The sequence below is a fragment of the Leishmania major genome, chromosome 32 (assembly GCF_000002725.2).
Source record: "Leishmania major strain Friedlin complete genome, chromosome 32".
Classification (NCBI taxonomy): domain Eukaryota; phylum Euglenozoa; class Kinetoplastea; order Trypanosomatida; family Trypanosomatidae; genus Leishmania; species Leishmania major.
The window spans coordinates 176,740-195,090 of record NC_007273.2 but is presented as its reverse complement, the minus strand read 5'-3'; the positions used below and the strand labels follow the sequence as shown (position 1 = coordinate 195,090).

Genomic DNA, 18,351 nt, shown 5'->3' with positions numbered 1-18,351 from the left:
GATTGCCGGTCGGCGTCCCGGGGGCGGTAGGACGCGGGATCATCACCGCGCTTGTGCGGCCTCAGGAGGGGCGCAACAGTGAGCCTCACTTTCAGGCAGGATGAGTAGAAACATCCCCCCACACACCGAAAAAATGAAAAGACTGAAGAAAGAAGAACAAACGTCCGAGAAAAACAAAGCGAAGAAGAGCGATCAAAATAAGCCACGCGGCAGTCACTACGATTCTCTTCCTTCGTGCGTTCCCCACATACCCATCCATCCCACCCTTGCCTTCCTTCCCGCGCTGAGCACGTCTCTCCTCGGCGGAAATACATAAAAAGGTAGGGACGTGGTGCATGTACACGAGGATGAGGCCCCCCCACCACCATACACCTGGAGACGAACGGGCAGCTCCTCGGCAAGGTAAGGCAGGGAAAGAGGGAGGACATCGAAAGAGGGGCAGGCATACTCGCCCTGATAAAAAAGCGAACGGTCATCAAAGTGTGTGTGTGTGTGGGGGGGGGGGGGAACGCGTACGCGTTTGCCTCTTTTTGCGTTCTGGCTGCTCTTTCCGGTACGCTTGACTGTCTACTTCGCTTTCGCACAGAGGCGGCCAAACGCCAGCACGGAGCCGCCTGTCTGGGTGGAGATGACGGCGCTGTAGATACCGTAGCCACCGAGCGCAACCAGCGAGCCACCAACGACGAAGACGAGAGAGCCAATGATGAGGTAGTTCAGGCCGCGCCTCTTAATGTAATTCATGAGTACTAGCTGGCCCAAGGCGCTGCTGCATAGCCCGACAATGCAGAAGACGACGCCAAAGTCAACGACAAGGCTACCCGTGATGAGGAGCTGCAGCACAGACGAGAAGGCAATGAAGAAGGTGGTCATACCGCTCGTCACCGATGCTTCTTGAGGCGCTATACCCACCTCGTTCAGCACAAACCCCAGAACAAGGCCACCGCCGATGCCAAGCATGGCCGCTGACACACCTGCAAGCACCGCCACCATCGGGTAAGTCACCGAGTTTCGTTCAGTCCAGGTGAACGTCATCTGCGCCGGGTCAGACTCCGCCAGCTTGCGCAGCTTCTCACGGTTGAAGTAGAACACGACACTCAAAAAGGCTACGGGAACCAACACACACAGCCAATATAGGAAGCCGCCGCACACCGTGTACGTCCGGAGAATGTTGAACAGCAGCAGCACCAGGAAGCAGGCAAAGTTCATAGAGAGCTCCTGCTGCGGGTATTGCGATTGCGGCGGGCGCTCGATAGACGGTGGGCTCTGCTCCGGCGTCGGCAAAACCGCGATGTCTTCGCCTAACACCTTCTTGGCACCGCCAGCCGTCTCGGTCAGCTCGCGGCTCTGACTCTTGCCAGTGCTGTCGTAGCTCTTTTGATGCGACGTCGCATTCGCGTCGCTCGCCTCCACAGTCACATGCATCGGGTCCGTGTCCTGCCGGTACTGCTTCTTCATCGTCTCCCAACTGCGGTACAGCACAACGGAGAGCAGCACAAGGAGAAGGATGAGGCGCAGCACATCAGGGCAGAGCTTACTCAGAACTCCACCAATTAAGGTGCCGATGAGGCCGAGCGGCAGAAGCAGGCTCAGATACTGGTAATTAATCAACGGACGATCCCAGCTAGAGTCGGGGTGCCTTTGCTGGATGGCCAAGTAGATGTTGAGCGTGCTCTGTCCGCAAATAGCGGACTGTGACATCCCCACTCCGGACTGCATGGGGACCTCCATTAGTCCACAGAACAAGGGCACCAGAATGCCGCCACCACCGACGCCAGCGAGCACGGCAATGGAGCAGACAACGAAAACGCTCAGCATCGCAAGGATAGTGCGCACTCCGAAGAGGGAGGTGAAGCTGCGCATCTTGCACTTCCTCGAGCTCACGTCGCAGCGCATCGCGCCAGGGTAGCAGTCGCCGTCCGCACGACACGCAATACAAATTTTCGCCTCCTTGTCGCATGCAAAGTCGCCGCACTGCACGCGCTGGGTGCTGAAGCCACAGCTGGTTTCTGCGGCGGAAGCGCTACTCATCAACAGCACCGCCATTAGTGCGAGGACGATGGCGGCGCAGAGCTTGAAGCCTCTGCATCGCCACATCATGGTCATCTGCGCAGAGAAACAAGGGGAGCAAGAGGAGCTGCGGAGAAAAAAAAAACAGAAAAGAGATACACTCTGAATATGGAACACGAAGCAGACCGATGCACGTGCGTGCGGCAATCAGAATTCACTAAATAAATTGGCGGCAGCGAGCGAAAACAAAATGCACGCGGCAAAGCATGCGAAGAGGCCAGCAACACGCCGAAATGAAGGGGAGGGAAAGGGGATGTGGGCCGTAAGGCACGGTGCGCCACTACAGCACCGATCTTTACCGCTTACGGAGAGTGGCACGTGCGGTGTGCTGCAACGGTTCAGATGGGAGATCATTGAACAGGAAAAGCACAACGCCGTGAACACGGGAAGAGGCAAGGGAAAGCACGGAGAAGAGCATGAGAAAAATGGAAAAGATATGAAGGCGTCGAAAATAGCGGTCATTCGGTATCAACTGCCCCCACAACGAGAAATAATAACTGTCATTTGCTGCGAAGTATTCCAGTCTGCCTCGGTTTTCCAGTGCGCACCCGCACGCACGGAGATGGGCAAATAATATGCGGGGCTATGTCTCCTGTGCAACCGACAGGCGACGCTCAGGACCGTACTTCTCATCACAAAGAAAGGAGTGGGAGGCTGTTGTCAGGCACTCTGGTGCTGACTGGAGGAGGAACACACCACATCCAACATCCTTTCCCCTTCCCTTGCTGCTCCAGCGCATCAACCTAAGGCGCAGCTCAACGCGATGTGCTACAGCGCGGCTGACAGCATGTCTCTTCGATTTTATTGGTTTTGCGGTTTGCCTCTCTCCACTACTAGCGCAAACGATGTGAAAAAGAACCGAACCGCAAAGAGACCACCCCAGCACAAACCCAATACCCAGACAGATGTGAGGCAACAGGAACACACAAAAACACCGAGGCCGTCAACGAACTGGCAGTAGCACCCTGTAGCTATACGCCTTCTGCCTGTTTCGCGTCACCAAAGACAGCACAGGCTTCGCGCCCCATAAAAGCAGGCTCTTGCACCAGCCTGTCGTCGCACCCTTCAGCGACAAGACAGAGACGCATCCAGCTGTCCACATAGCACACGAAAAAAGGCTCAGCGAGAAACACGTAACATGCTACGAATCTCTGGCTCACTAACCCTCGGTGCCGCGGTTACAGCAGCTTCCTGCGACCACGCTTCAGCGACAGGCGAATCTTGCGCCGGCGGCCAGCGTTGATCTTCCAGGAGCGCCCTGCAAATGACTGAAAAGAGCGGATCTGCGTAAACGGGGTACCGTCAGGGAAGTGAGGCGTTTCAGGGCCTTTCTTGATGCGTTGCAGGTCGAGTGACCACTGGTGGTCAAACCAGGGCTTTCGGCGCTTCCACACAAGCGGCTTTCGGCGGCCACGCTGAGCTGGCTGACCGGTACCACAGCTAATCTCCTGCAGCCGTTCGGGGTCGAGAAGTGGTGTGGGCATGGACTTGTTGTGGAGAGGCAGCATGGAAGTGAGCCTCACAGGGGTGGGTGGATGCTCCACAATGTAGGAGCTCGTGTAGCTCGTCGCCTTGATGAGCGGGACAACGCACTTGGTGATACTGCGGACCAACATGGCGACGTGTCAGCAAAATTCGCTACGCAGGACTTTGAGGCACAAAAATGGCGGCCACTGAATGCGGAAGAGGGGAGAGGGCAATTGAGTGTGCCGCTCTTACACTCACCTGGGCAAGCTCGTAGGTGCCAACTCTGCGCTAGTGCGCGTCTTGAGTGACTGCAAGGGACAACTAGCGCAGCCGCCAGGCGGGAGAAAATGGCGGTGAGAGGGTGAAGAATAGAAGAGGAGACGGAAGAGAGGTAGAGAAAGGCAGCAGCAACAGCCGTAAGGGAGCGAAGAAAAGAAGGCACCCAGACACAAGATCGAAGGACTCGGTGAGCAAGGGCGTCAAAGAGACACACGATCCTCGCCCGCGAAGAAACGCCTTTTGCACGCGTGGTGGCGCACCACGACGATCTGAGCAGTTGCCGAGACCTAGCATATCCGTGTTGTTAGTGACTTTCATCTTTGTTTGTTGCTGTATAAGGAAGGCGCTCCTGTGAATGGACACGGTGCCCGCGCCGCAGCGGGGCGCCGCCTGATATCGGAACACATTCTTGCCCACAATGTCAAGAAAGCAATCCACGAGATCATACACAGCAAAAGCAAGGATGGATGATGGACGGCGATGTCTGCAGGCATGTCACAAGTTGTGCCTGCAGTTGCGAAAGCATACGATGCAGCAGCTTTTGCAGTGGCGCATATTGAAAGGAAGGCAGTGGGGACACACGTGGCAGTCACACGCCATGCACACACGCGAGCACTGCGTACACACTACGGCGCCGCATTTGCACAGGACGTTGTGGTAGCAGTGGTGCATCAACAGTGGTGGCATCGACGCGCCAAGTGGGGCCACTGGCGGGGGACTAGAAAACATGGACACGTTCGCTTCCGTGTATGTGGTGCCTTGTTACACTTCTTTAATGGTTCTTTGTGTGCGTGTGCGCGCCCCCCTCTGCTTGTCTGCTGCCGAGCGAAGAGAGCGCGACGGGTACAAGTGCCGAGGCAAAGAGCAGTTTAAGCAGAGTAAAAAAAAGAGAGTTACACTTGAAGTAATAGTTTTGAAATTGTGTATGAGATCCGACCTCCGTGCTCCCGCTCGATTATGACAATCCTTTCTCTGAGCGCTTCACCCTCGGGACACCAGCGCGCTTGTCGAGCCGGCAAAGCGCCCAACACAGAAGCCCGGAAAAGAAGGACTAGGTGCAGAAAAAAAAAAGCCGGTAAAGCTACACACAGTGAGACGATACGGCAGGAAAAAGAGAGGAAAAAAAAAGTAGGTGTCACTGGAGGGCGCAGAACAGATTGCAGCTGTTGAAGATAGACTTCTGAGCACCGTTGACGCTTTCCGTGTTTCCCTCTCGATGTACCATTACTTTTTTTTTCGCGCAGTGAGCGCAGGCAGGAGACGTGGCCACCGCGAAGGGAGGAGAGGCAGTGGGAGGGAAGAGAGTGAAGGAGAAACATGAGGCTCTTCAGAACGTCTTCGGAGTGCCGGGGACGTTTTCCCCCTGAATTGGGTCTCCCACCTCTTGACAGGTAGAGGAGTGGATGAGTGACGCAGAGTTCGGCTTCCGACTTACAAGAGTGTGCTGTCGCTGTCAACACTAGCGACGAGCAGCCTTTTACTCTGAAGACAGTATGTTGACGAGTCGCGGCACGTACTGCCTTCCAATGCGTTGTTCTTGCTGTTGTTGCATCGCCTCCGTGAATCCGCCTTGAGGAAAACGTCAGCTTCCCTCATGTCTCCAGCTCATTCGAGAAAGGTAGAAACGAGATAAAAAAAAAGAACGGAAGAATCATCCGGTGGCACGGGGCATTTGACAACTATGCATCATGGCTTTCTCATTTTTTTTCTTTTTTTCGGTGTTGTTTTCCCCTGTTATCTTTGAAGGACAGTATTCTCTGGTATCTTCATCCATAGCACGCACCTGCACAAGCGCGCACACGCGAACGCACAAGCCCATCAAAACCCGCAATCGAGATGGAAAAGAACAGAATGAACGGCGCACAAAGCGTTTCAACTCGTCCGCGAACAAAGGAAAAGAAGAGAGATCACGCCAAATATAAAGAAGCACAGCGAAGGGGCTATAAAAGGAGAGGGTAAGACACGGTACAAAGGAAAGAAACTGACGAAGAAGCACTAAAACGCAAACGAAGTCGGGGATTTGCCGCGAGTATCCAGTCGGGAAGAGGACACACAAGGCGGAAATCACGTGAGATTGTCTGTGCGCGAGCCCATCACTCTTCCTCCGCCCTTCCCTTCCCCTCACTGCACACAAGCAAAGAGCGAAAGAACGACAGTAGTCTTCGCGCTGGCGCGAAGTAGAACCGCCAATGGGAATTATGAACCAGCCGTGAAGCGAAATGCAGCACGAACCTTCACCCCGGGTTCCTCCTCCAGCAAGTAGGCCCACACCACTTGACTCTCGCAGCCTCTCTCCACCATATCGAACCACCAACACCTCTGTTGAGGGGCGCAGCGCAATCTACCGGAGCATCGCATGCACATCGAAAGCGCAGAGAATGGTCGAACATCAAAGCGCACAGGTGAAACCAGCGAAGGAGGGCAGAATAGGGTCACAGCGAAAAAAGGGTGGAGGGGATAGCGTGAGGTAAACAGATGGGTAGTTGCGACGCATGCACTGTCTAAATGCAGGTGCAGAGTGGTTTAGGCAAGGTCCATGTCGTGGCGCACGCGTCCGCTCTTGCGGCGCCGGAAAAGCCCATTCTTTCGGCTTGAGTGATTTTCCTTTTTGTAGGCTACACCGCTGGTAATTAGTAGCCGAGCTTGATGAGATAATCCGCTATGCGTTTCACTGTAGTGTTGCAGTCCGCAGGGTTCACGGTGACCGCGTGAGCTGTGTTCTTCTCAAGATCCTGCTGAAGCGAGGAGGTATCACCGGGGTTCCCATATACGGCAACGATGAATGCCTGCTTTGTGGTGTAAATGCACCCGCCGGCTGCACCCTTCTTGAAGAAGATGTACTTGCAGTCACCGTCGGTGCCGCACTGGAGGCCGAAGAACTTGACACCGTAAATGTTCACACCAGAGGACTGCACGAACGAGAAATCGGACAAGCACTTCTGGATGTGCTGCACCTCTTCCGGCTGCGGAACGTAGCTACCGCCGTACGCCCAGTAGCTGCCGTCAGCGGCTCCGATAATAGCAGCGCTGTGCATGTTGCCGCTGCCGATAAGGCTGTCATCAACGTATGCCTGCCACGACATGGTGCTAGTTTCTGAGAAGATGAAAAGGGTGTATGAGGGGGTGTGGCTGTTTTCTCTTTATGCTTTGGAGACAACAGAATAGGGTTTTTCTGCTGTTATGCTACGCGGGAGAGAGAACGGCATGGTTCGCAAATACAAGAATGGGACGCGAGGGAAAGTGAAAAGAGGGCGCGTAGAGGGGCACTGAGTTCGCAAAAGTTCATGACAGGGTTCGGCACTTCAAGGCTAAGCAAAGGATGCGGTCCTCTTCATGTGCTTTTGCATGTACACAAGGTTCGCTCTTTGCTTTCAATGATCAGCACCACCGAAAGGTGTAATACTGTTGCGCACTTTTGCCTGGGAGTGGGGAAGATGGAAAACGGTGCTGCTGCTTTTCATTTTGATCGTGTACGGAGGTAGATGGGCGATCCGTGAGGCAGAGGGTGAGGTAGATCACGCCTCCGCTGATACCGCTCTCCATCGCTCGATGGGGAAAAAAAGAAAGTGAAAACGCTGGCTCGCCCGTAAAGAAAACCGCGGCTGTAAAGGCAAAAAAAAAAATACAATAAGCCAATACTATCAGTGCCTAGCAAGAAAAGGAAACAGAGAGGAACAGCATAGCATTTATTCAGCTACCCTCAGCATAAGGAGCTCACGAAGATTTTGAAACGCAATCGGTTCGCACAAGAAGTGAAAAGGCACCGCGAAGGGCGGTGAAAAACACGCGGCAAACAAAAAGAGAGCGAGGCGGGGATGAGTAGCGAGAGTGAACAAGTAGCGCTAGAAGAACCCGATTCGTCTTTCACCAAATGCGAGAAAGAGCTCATACAACTGCTTCGCTTTTTTTCGGTCCTTCTCGGCGCGATCGAGGAACGCAGAAACCACACCTTAACAACGTCACTCGGCAAGGGAGAACAAGGGGGAAGCAAACGCAAGAGCAAGCCATGGGGAAAGCGTCCCACACAAGATGCATGCTCATGCGTGACGCACCCACGATAGAGAAAACAAAAGCAGCTGAAGGTAAAACTGCTCTATTGATGATGGCTTCACGAGAAAGGCAGCATCATGAACGTCTGCAGCACAAGGTAACCGAATAGTGAGCATCGGGTGGGGACCCGAGCACAAGCACTACTGTGTATACCCTTGCATGATCAAGCATTTCATTGAAAGAAGTGTCACTGCTATGATAAAGGCCATGCCACCCATGATTATCAGCAGAGAGCCGAGAACATGGTTTCTACCCCCGATCCATGATCGAGTCGCGAGTTGCACAAACTTCTGCGATGCGTATGGCGCAGTCGGGTATTGCTCCGTAATCTCGAAGTAATAGTCACCGGCCGGCAAATCGACGTTGAGAATACGGTAATTTTTCGTCACATCAGACGTGAAGGCCGGATCCAGCCACACTATCAAGTCTTCATCAGTGCTGAGTGGGATCTTGTGCCCAGGCTCTTTGTAGTAGTAGCCCTCTCGGAGATATGGATCAGTGGCTGAGGTGTTACCGCCAGCACTCCACATCGGACCGTTGCCGGGTATCTCGCTCGGAGGCCTGTATCTCGCTTTGACGTCACTTGGACGAGCGATGCCAGACTTCACACACTTGTTATTTGGCGCCAGACTCGTTCCGTTGGCCGTGAAGGCGCTACCGTCGCAGATGAGTGTGCCGTCGATCCTATACAGACTGATGCTGTCATTGAATATAGCCCACGGGTAGGCACCACACGGGTTATAGTAGCCGGAGACTTGATCGCCAGTTGCCTCTCCAGGAAAGCGGAATGGGGCACACAGCGTTGAACCTGCAGACCCTCTACCGCTAAGCTGCACGTAGTCTACGGATGCGGTAAAGTAGCGGTAGTTTTGAAAGAATGGGGTGAGGCGATACTGCATGTACACCGGAGCTGTTAGACTCTGAGACAAAGAGAACATGAGTCGCGTTTTGACACCGGAAGAGTAGGTGGTGCCATTGAATGGAAAATTAACGGCGTACTCGTCAGCTGCCCCCATTACAAACTTATAGCTGTTGATATGATCGTAGCGAAAATCAAGTCGTGTCGTTAGATCCCCGCTCACAATTACGACGACGCCGATCGGGATAGCAGCAACTGCCAGAACAAAGAAGACAGCGGAAACAGACAGCGGCGAATACCGAGCATAGATGTGCGGCAGCTGCTGCTGCTCAAGGCGGTTTTTTGAGTGTGGCTTTGGGGGTAGAGGCGCCATGATTCGGCCCTCGAGTAACACCAGCAGAAAAACAACGAATGAAAACCAATGCGCAAGAAAACAAGTAGAAAAACAGAGCAACAAAAAAGGGCAGCAAAGGCTGTATGTCAAACGCAAACACGAGGTTGAGAGTAGTGCAATGGAGCCTGGAGACAGAGAGATGGAAGTGGAAAAGAGAAAAGTGTAGTAGATTTCAAAGTAAGATTGCGTGTATCCTGCTTGTTTCGACTAGCAAGTGTTGGTCTCTTCCTACAAGTCCCGAGAACATAGCCGAAAATCGGCTTTTTTTCGTAACAGCCAGCCCCTCTGCTTACCGACATCCATAGGGGTTCAAGGCAGTTTTTTTCTCCGAAAACTTCATCTCATAGACTTAGCTTTTTTTCATTTGTGCGTCTCAACAAAAACAGCAGATAAGATTTACACAGTCACAAAATGGCAAGTGTCAAAAGCGAAAAACGGAGCACTGCCTGCGAAAAAAAAGGGCTAGATGCTGCTACTTTTCCAAATAGTTTACATCCGTGAAAATGCCGCTGAAAACGGCAAGAGCTAAAGAGTTATTCTATGGTAGACAATTTGTTCGCCCTCCACCCTGGGAACCACCACTCCACCCCGGAAGAAAGCATCCTTGCTCAGAGTGAGCTCATCTGGCGCATGTGTCTTGCATGGCTTCACTGCGCTGGCTGGGTAGCACTCAATAATTTTGTCCATGAATGCAACATAATCCGTCACCTCACGACTTCCAGCCCAGTTATCAGCTAATTCGAGCATCGAATGGGCAAAGCTGCCGAAGTCAATCCCACTTTTGTCATGTGAATCGTACTGATAGTCTTCCAGAATAAACTGCATCGTTGCCGGCAATAATGTCATCTGCTCGATCCCGAAAAGAGTAAAATACAGATGCTGGTGAAACTGCTTGTAGGCATCCTCGAAAATAAAGCCGCCATTGACACCACCAAGGCGAATCCACAGCACCTCAAAACGCTGTAAGAGCTCAGAGGAGAGCAAAAGTCCGAGTTTCATTTTCTCCATCAAGGCATCTCCGAGCATAGAATCGAAAATGCGCTCCACGCGCATCCAGGCTTTCTTTTCAGCTTTGGCCTCTAAAAATACCTCCAATAAGTACATAATTTTGTCTTGAGTAGAGGCACAAGCAGCAGACGTCTCGCAAATGAGACTCGAGTACGGATGCCGCAGGCTTCCCAGCGAGCGGTGGGAAAAGCTCAGCGTTCGTGGACGTCCGATGAAAACCAGCTCTACAAGCTTCTCAACACCGAGCTTTCGCTCGTCACGAAGCGTCTGCGTCTTTGACTTAGCACTCTTGGCAGGCATTAGGGCACACAACCGCGAAATTGTGATATCGGGTCCTTTATAGACGCATTCGACATGAAGACGCGCCGTTCGCTCATGAGCAAAAAATAAAGAGAACGCACCCGTCATCAAGCGGTCAGACAGAGAAGTGCAGTTTGTCGAGAACTAGAGTGAATACACTCAAGGCAGGCAGATGAGCTGCTCAATAGGCATTCCATCGCAAAATACACACATTCCTGCGCTGATTGCAAGAAACAGCCATACACCTGTTCGCCAGGGCTGATTACGCTGCCACCCACGGCTGCTGCTGGCAAAGCGGTCAACAAGAGCTCTGCTTTTTCACGCCACCGAGGGCCAAAGTGCTACAGCGGCCTCATTCTCTTTACTCAACATTAACAACCGTTTTTTTTTTCGAGTGTGTCTGTTCGCATGAAACACGGTCATGAATGGCAAACAAGAAAAACAGCATACTTAGCTACAAAAAAGGAACGAAACACCAAAATGCAGCATTCAGAGCAATATAAAAGCGCTGAGAGTGAATCAAATAGAAAAATATGCAGCATGGAGCGTTTCCGCAGCGGAGTTCAAGCGAGCGCAGTTCAAAAAACACAGAGCAGCAGAGTTAGCAAGAGCACGACGAAAGGTATGAGTTGTTTGCTGTGTTATCCTGGATCAGCTGGGTGTCGCTCTCTGGCTCCGCAGCGCTCGCCAAGGACACGGCACTTTTGGCGACTTTCAGGAAAGCTTCAGAAACAAACTCGCCCGTAGCTGCGGAAGTTTCAAAGTGCAGCAGACCATTTTGCTGCGCATACAAAGATGCCTCGTTGTGCTGGACTGCGCGAACGCTATTCCCTTTCGTCAGATCCATTTTATTTCCGATGAGCATTACTACGACATCGCTTCCTGCTAGCTGTCGTACGTCGCTTAACCACTGCGGAACACTTTCGTACGAGCTTCTATTGTTGACATCGTAGACGATGAGGCATCCCGTGGCACCACGATAATAGCTTCTCGTCACCGACTTGTACCGCTCCTGGCCAGCTGTGTCCCAGATCTGCAGCTTGACCTTTGCTCCGCCCACGTCGATAATCTTCGCACCGTACTCAATGCCGATGGTCTGCGTCTGCTCTTCAGAAAAAGTGTCCTCAATGAATCGGTGCAGCAGGCACGACTTGCCCACGCCACTGTCTCCGATGACAATGAGTTTCATCAACTGCTGATACTTGTCCGCCATCTTTTCAGCAAATTTTCCCAGCGTAAAGCCAAGGCAAACAGAGACGTGTACGTAGGTTTCCTGCCAGCTACGGCGGTGTAATGTGGGTAGCCAGCGGGACGAGAATGAAGTGTCGTTGAGCTCGAATGCTCTCAACTGGCAGCAAGGTGCTTACACGAAAAGAAAGCAAACCAAAAGGCGGGTGCAGAAAAAAGGTTGATTGACATCAGTCCTTTGAAGCTCCAAAAAGAAGACGGCAGTGCAGCCAGAACATCTGTCCACCGTGTCCATCGCTTTCCGTGGTAGAAGCGCACTTTTAACTGTGAAGAGTGACTAACAGTCTTGTTTCTAAAAAAAAACCACCAAATTGCTTTGCGTGTTTCTTGAGAACTGCGTTGCAGTCAGCTGAGGCGATTCCCTGCAGTGCCACATTTTCCTGCTGAAATGTGCACGACATGCCCCGGTAGTATTCTTTTTGCAGGAACCCAATAAAAAACTCGTTCTTTCCTGCCCTTGGTTCGGGCGAGCGCTGCGAAAATGCTGCATCTTCTGTACACTCTCCACCATTACACACCGCCTGGTACTTCTCCACAGAAAAAGCAACTACCGTGGCGATCAACCACCTCGCAGGGGCATACACTGAACAACTAACGCGAACCTTTTCAGCAAACAGACCCTGCCCTCCTCCCATAAGGACGATTGCAGCGACTCTTCACAAAGAACAGTGTACTCCAACACAACAGCCTCTTCGAGAAATCTGCGCGCCGCTTGCACGCCCTGCTGACGGGGGGGGGGAGGAGACCTCGATGCGTGATATCACAGATTCCAGTGCCCCACTCCCTCTGGTGAAGCCGGGCAGCCCCCCTTCTTCCCCCTTCTCAGCTGCCAGCGCACTACTACCTCTGGTGGTGACAGGGTCAAGCACCTACGACATGGGGAGAGGGCTAGTGCGATTAATCGCCGCTGATGTCGGCGCCCGGGTCCTGGGTGGCGTTACTTTAGGGTGACCGGCGACACTGAGCACATCTGCGCCATCCATATAATGCGCAAAGTGTCAGCGTGACTGGAACGCACCTCACGCGCCCCTGGCTGCCTGCTGGTGGGGGTCCGGGTCACCCCGCGGCGGGATGCACCAGGTGGCCACCGGCATGATGGGAGTGGCTGTGAGGCGACCTTCGGAGCGGCGGGTGGGTGGAGCTTGAGGCAGTATCCGTACTGCGATGGCTGAGTCGGCGCATTGCCGTAACACGTGTCTACTGCGGCGCGCCACGCGATGGGCCTGGAACAGGCCGGGTGGGGTGGTGCTGAACCCATGCTCTATGACAGAATGGTTACCTAAAAGTGAAAATATGTGCGTTAACTAGTTGTGCTTCCGCTTTGTGTGATCTCTGCCGCGCGGCACGGTCGGATAAATGATGTAATGGAATGGGTGAGTAGATGGCCACAGCGTCCGATTTCTGAAGGGTGGGGAGTAACCACGATGACTCGAAAGGCTATGGAGCGAGTGCGCTCAATCTACACAAGGGGTTGAATGAAACGCTACTTTCTGTCTTTACGCTTCTCAATGGAACCTCAATGTCGGGCAGTTAGCTCTTTTGATTGGTTCGTTCCCTGAGATCCAATGAACTTTTTTTAAATGTGCCAACGCTGCCGCAAGAAGCGAAGCGGATTCTCGACGTCGGCCCTCTTCACTGATAATATTGTACAACTTGCATCGAAAATTCAACAGGTGTGCATCGAGGAAGAATATTGACGCAAGAGAAGCTCTCTTTGAGAGTATGGAGGTATCTTGCAGCGTTTTTTTTTCATTCCAAAACGATGCTTCTGTTACAATCTCTTTTTTTTTTACTTCACTCCTTTATCTTCTCCTCGTCTCTCTTTTCTGTGGCTGAATTTTTTCGGCTACCTTTTTTTCAGCTCCCAGGAAATGAATGCGTCAGGTGCCACTGCGTCAGAGGGGAAGAATCCGCCTCGAGATGCACGGACCGTTTCATTCCATCCAGAGTCGACCTTTCATGAGCAGCACAATGCCGCGTCGCAGCGATTCTCTCACACGAGTGAGCCAGGCTGGGAATCCCGAGAAAGCAACTCGGGATATGCTGCTCAGGACGGCGGGGACACTGCCAACGAGGGTATCCGCAGAAGCTACTACAAGCGCCTTTACAGGTTTTACAGGAAGTACAATCCTCAAAAACTGTGCAATGTGGAGAAGCTGCTACGCGAGTGTCGCGGTGAGGAAGAGCAGCTTTTTGCGATCTTGGTGGGAAAATATGGTCCCGAGCCGGAGGAAGAGAGTTCCATGTTGAGTGGTGATTGTGTGTTCTCCAGCGCGGGTGATTCTGTTATGCACTACTCGGGAAAGCGATGTCAGTTTCCCAAAAAAGTGAAGCCAGAGGAAGGAAACACCGACTGTGAAACACCGTACTGGGCAGGAGCTTCCTCGCTGATAGGTGACCGTGATTTGCTTTCTCTTCTACAGAATTTGGAGACCCCGAATGTTGAGCTGCAGAAATGTTACATGGGTGTTTTTGCCGAGCATCCAACGGACTGCTGGAACGGAATGGCATACATTACACGAGCGGAGGGTATCGCTCCCGCTAATACGAAGTTTCTCGGACACACTTGGGTCGGGACGCTTGGCAGCGGTAAAGTCCTCGTTCACGAGGGCAAAAAGTTTCACCGCACAACACTTTACTGTACTGAGGAGTGTCAGAAGAGGGGCAATCATGAACGATGGAGGCTTTCCGTCTACCGTGGCGAAGTGAGTTACTTGATTCTACTGCGCACGGTGTGGGACCCGGTGGTTGTGCCCGAACCCCTGCCTTTGAACCGATCGAATCTGTCAGAGCGCGAAGTGCACTCCTCTTTGGACGGGTTTCCCACGCGACTTTCTAGTATGAGCTCGGCTGATTCTGGTGGCAGCGGCAGTCGACAGCCGATTCAGCCACCGCAACCACAGCAGCATACTGTGACGCCTGCCTTTGTTCAATTTACAAAACTTCTCGAGGAGTTAGAATCACGTATTATAGAGCGCCTCGAGGGGCTGGAAAGACGAATGTCTCGCCTCGAAAATATGTGACTGTGGTGATCTATTCCTCAACTGCTGTTATCTCCGTTTGTTCTTTCTGTAGAGAGACTCAAAGATAGTTTTTATTCGCCTTTGTTGTCCCTCTCTCTCCTCGCCTTGTGTTAGTCATGGAGCCGAAAAAAAAAAAACACATACTTTCAATGTTAAGCACTTCTCTTCGTTTCTCAGGTGTGGGATTTTTCGTCATCTCATCTGCTTGGCTGGGGGTTATTGTAAGGCCACCCGTAGCTCTTCTCTGAGTTTTGCAAGGGTACTCATCGTACCAAAAAAAAATACGATGCGCTCCAGGTCGGTTTCTGAAGTCACTAATCGTATTACTTCATCCTATGCATCATTATCTTCCTTGGCCAATATTCATGCGTTCTAGAGTTTCTAAGCGCTGAAACTTCAAGACGAGGGAGACTCTTGCATAATGTCTTCACTCTTTTGGTTCGATTCTTGCACACAACGATGAAGATTACAATCACGACAAAAATGGTAGGCTTGTCGGTCTTTGATAGTACGGCCGAGTACGATACCAATGATCAACTGTACGCTGTTGTCGATCAAATAAAACGGTGCCATGGGTCAACCGTTTCACGGATCCGATTATGGAAGTCGAAAGTGGAACCGACAACGATTCTGCGTGATCATCTGCAGCCGCTGTCCAATATTTTCGGCGCCGAGGAGCAAGGCAATGAATCTTCTGCGCACCACTGCATTTACTACGATTTCAGTCCTCGAGAAAGCAAGTGCACCATTCTCAATGTAAATTAGCACTAGCTTCTGCGAATTCTATTGTTTTTTCAAGTCATCTCACTATTTGCCAATATCTACTGTTCGATGGGGATATGTTGCTCTCTCTGTGCAGCGTGTCTCTCGTGGCGCATGTAGTTATTGCTTTTCCCTTGCTTTGCGTACATACCCGTTCTCGTGAGGTAAGCCAAGACGAGGCTTCGAAAGAAAGAAACTGGTGCTCTCAATGTACAGGGCCTTTGTGGACACACTAAGTTGCCCATTAGTTGCTCCCGCCTTTAATGCTGGATGTGCAGAAAGGGTAACTGTTGTTTAGCCTTGCAACTTGCCAACGCTACTCTGCTTTTCCCCTCTTTGTTGTGGCCCTTAGCATGACCCCACCTGTCTCTCTTTACCCTCGTATTTTCTGTGCCCTGCAAAAAAAAGGCGCATTTGCTGCACTGTAGTCGCACATTGGCGTTCAGCGTGCATGAGTGACGGTAGACCGATAAAACCACGAAGTTGCGGTGATATTCCCGCCTCTAGTGTATGGGAGGCGATGGACAGGCGCTCGCGAACAAGCGTTCGCTGCTTCAGAAGTCAAGAGCTTATGTCTCTGCTGCCGACTTAGAGTCAGGGCAAGCGAAGGAGAAAACATCGCAAAAGTCGCGAACGGTGGAGCGATGGAGTCACTGCGCGCTCTCTCTACAACCGCTAGAGGCGCCGGTAGTGTTTGACGGGGCTGGTGATGTCTTCTCGAAGCAGAGCGTCATTAACTATCTGCTCGATCGTAAGGAGGGTAGTTACGGCTCAGTAGGGGACAAGGAAGACAAATTTTGCATAAAAAAGCTCACAGACGTGAAAGAGATTGCGAATGAGATAGGTAGCGATGGAAGCGTCTGTTGCCCCATTACAGATTATTCCACAGTCTCAGGAGTGCACTCCTTTGTCGGCTTCTGGGGATGCGGGCATGTTGTGTCTGCTTCAACACTGAACAAATCAAACGATCTAAAGTCACAGATCGACGTTGAATGCCCTTTTTGTGGCCTTGAATCGTTTTACGTTCGCCTTATTTGCGAAGATGCAGAAGACGCGGAAAATCAACAGACGTTTTTGCGACATCACGTCAAGAGGTTCCGCAAGCGCGTGCGGGATGATGATGCGGATTAGGCGGTAACGGTGAAAGGCATGATGCAGTGTGTGCGAGAACTTGCACATTGCACATGATCATGCTTTCGAAGTGCGCTCAGGTTGAACTCAAGAATACACCAACACTAGCGTCAACCACAGCAAACAACGCTGCAGTGTACGCTGTGCTGTATTGCGCTGCTACTATAATGGGACAAATTTATGTGCAGATTTCTGTCCATAGTGCGTACACTTCCACGTCCTGAGAAATAAATCTCGGCTCTTTTGGCCTGACGCGTGCACTTCTGATTTTAGCTTGTCTTCCGTGACTGTGAATCCGAATACATGGGCAATGCCGGCGAGCTTGCGAAATGGGCCATTCCGAGGGAACCGACGCCAACTGAATCGATCACAAACCTGGCTAACGACCTCCAACGCCAGGCCGGCGCTCCCCAGAACCGCGCTACACGGTGCGGCATGCGACGCTAAAAGCTACTTGGCGGCCACCGTGCGACACCAGCGTACGGATGCTGAGCTCACAAGACGGGAACCGGCGATGCTTGCCCAGTTGCGCGCGTGCAGGTGTCCGCACTGTTGGTTCCTGCAGTGGCGGGTGACTGGAGGTGACCGCATGGGGTGCCGATGGTGTGCTGCCTACTACACCGCTGGCACCGTGGGGGTACCCCTGCACCTCCTGGTGGCATGAACGGAACTGCCAGATGGGGGGACAGCGAGCCACCCGGGCAGCAGCGTTGCCCTGAGGCAGGCCCCGGCACCGAAAACGCGAGCCCCGCGCGCACGCGCTGCGAATGACCGCTGGTACGGTGTGTCCCGCCCAAGCAAGGCATGGAGCGGTGAGCAGGGCGCGGGCGATGGTGGAGAGGGGCGCGCAGAGATGCACAGTGATGAGCCCCAAAGTGCATGTGTGCGGAACGTGCGGCATCTCCTGCATCGGACCGGGTGGGCTGATGTGGCGCAGACGCCGGAAGCATGAGGGGACCACTCCGGGCTGCATCGCCGAGTCCCCCAGACTCCGATGTGGAGAGTCGCCGCACCACATTGAGGAACGCCGCGGCCTGAGGCGACGGAGGGAGAAGCATGGCACACAGGCAGGGTGTGCAGGGGGTCTCCGAGGGCACTGGCCTGCAGCTGGCCAACTGCCTCGCTGAGCTCATCCGGCACGCGCCTAGGCCTGCCCCTAATTACCCGCACGCCAGACGCCAGGGGGCTCCGCCCCTCGACCAGGACCCCGGAGGTGGTCTGCTTGGATCAAGGTATGCAGTCCAGCCAGGTCCGTCTGGCGCCGATCGCGCAGCACGTATCCGAGGAAGGACGAGAGGTGCCCAGTAGAAGCATGGCTCAATGCAGCGACAGGACGGCTTGTCCTAGACGAGCAGGGCTGAGCCGTGGCGCAGCAGAGGTAGGCGAACTGCGATTGTGTGTGCGCATAGTTCTTGACTTGCTCGTGGCAGAATGGTCACGTGGACGAAAGAAAATTATTATTTGGTGCAGCAGTGGTGCTGTGACTGTGGTTATGCAAAGGGGATGGCGTGCTCGCTTGGAGCTCATGCCTTAGCAGTTATGTGCCGGTCGGAGGATGCTTTTATGCACGTCACTGTCGTCTCGTAACTATCCCCCGTTTTTTTCTGTCGACGACTGACGTGGTTCACATGCGCCACTGATATGCTTTTGTAGTAGTGCTCCTTGGAGAGTGACAGGGACGTCGACGCATTCACAAAAAGATTGCGCGCCTGAACAACAGCCCTGTTCCTTTTCTTTTCTTTCGGATGCTCTTTTCCGATTGA

The 18,351-nt window shown here is 52.8% G+C and overlaps 9 protein-coding genes across 9 annotated transcripts; 3 read left to right on the top strand and 6 right to left on the bottom strand.

The window, feature by feature from the left end:
- Positions 1-567: 567 nt before the first annotated feature.
- On the bottom strand, positions 568-2,103 carry LMJF_32_0540 (conserved hypothetical protein; the record flags this gene model as incomplete). The annotated part of the gene is made up of 1 exon (XM_001685317.1): positions 568-2,103. The coding sequence occupies one exon, from the start codon at positions 2,101-2,103 to the stop codon at positions 568-570; it is 1,536 nt and encodes a 511-aa protein (XP_001685369.1).
- A 1,142-nt stretch (positions 2,104-3,245) lies between these two features.
- On the bottom strand, positions 3,246-3,683 carry LMJF_32_0530 (conserved hypothetical protein; the record flags this gene model as incomplete). Its single annotated transcript, XM_001685316.1, has 1 exon — positions 3,246-3,683. One exon carries the CDS (start codon positions 3,681-3,683, stop codon positions 3,246-3,248), a length of 438 nt encoding a protein of 145 aa, XP_001685368.1.
- Positions 3,684-6,443: 2,760 nt separating this feature from the next.
- LMJF_32_0520 (putative profilin) lies at positions 6,444-6,896 on the bottom strand (the record flags this gene model as incomplete). Its single annotated transcript, XM_001685315.1, has 1 exon — positions 6,444-6,896. The coding sequence occupies one exon, from the start codon at positions 6,894-6,896 to the stop codon at positions 6,444-6,446; it is 453 nt and encodes a 150-aa protein (XP_001685367.1).
- Positions 6,897-8,003: 1,107 nt separating this feature from the next.
- Positions 8,004-9,095, bottom strand: LMJF_32_0510 (conserved hypothetical protein; the record flags this gene model as incomplete). The annotated part of the gene is made up of 1 exon (XM_001685314.1): positions 8,004-9,095. The coding sequence occupies one exon, from the start codon at positions 9,093-9,095 to the stop codon at positions 8,004-8,006; it is 1,092 nt and encodes a 363-aa protein (XP_001685366.1).
- A 546-nt stretch (positions 9,096-9,641) lies between these two features.
- On the bottom strand, positions 9,642-10,424 carry LMJF_32_0500 (conserved hypothetical protein; the record flags this gene model as incomplete). The annotated part of the gene is made up of 1 exon (XM_001685313.1): positions 9,642-10,424. The coding sequence occupies one exon, from the start codon at positions 10,422-10,424 to the stop codon at positions 9,642-9,644; it is 783 nt and encodes a 260-aa protein (XP_001685365.1).
- A 601-nt stretch (positions 10,425-11,025) lies between these two features.
- Positions 11,026-11,637, bottom strand: LMJF_32_0490 (putative ras-related rab-4; the record flags this gene model as incomplete). The annotated part of the gene is made up of 1 exon (XM_001685312.1): positions 11,026-11,637. One exon carries the CDS (start codon positions 11,635-11,637, stop codon positions 11,026-11,028), a length of 612 nt encoding a protein of 203 aa, XP_001685364.1.
- A 1,906-nt stretch (positions 11,638-13,543) lies between these two features.
- LMJF_32_0480 (conserved hypothetical protein) lies at positions 13,544-14,695 on the top strand (the record flags this gene model as incomplete). Its single annotated transcript, XM_001685311.1, has 1 exon — positions 13,544-14,695. The coding sequence occupies one exon, from the start codon at positions 13,544-13,546 to the stop codon at positions 14,693-14,695; it is 1,152 nt and encodes a 383-aa protein (XP_001685363.1).
- Positions 14,696-15,154: 459 nt separating this feature from the next.
- LMJF_32_0477 (conserved hypothetical protein) lies at positions 15,155-15,460 on the top strand (the record flags this gene model as incomplete). Its single annotated transcript, XM_001685310.1, has 1 exon — positions 15,155-15,460. The coding sequence occupies one exon, from the start codon at positions 15,155-15,157 to the stop codon at positions 15,458-15,460; it is 306 nt and encodes a 101-aa protein (XP_001685362.1).
- A 507-nt stretch (positions 15,461-15,967) lies between these two features.
- On the top strand, positions 15,968-16,588 carry LMJF_32_0473 (conserved hypothetical protein; the record flags this gene model as incomplete). Its single annotated transcript, XM_001685309.1, has 1 exon — positions 15,968-16,588. One exon carries the CDS (start codon positions 15,968-15,970, stop codon positions 16,586-16,588), a length of 621 nt encoding a protein of 206 aa, XP_001685361.1.
- Positions 16,589-18,351: the final 1,763 nt, after the last annotated feature.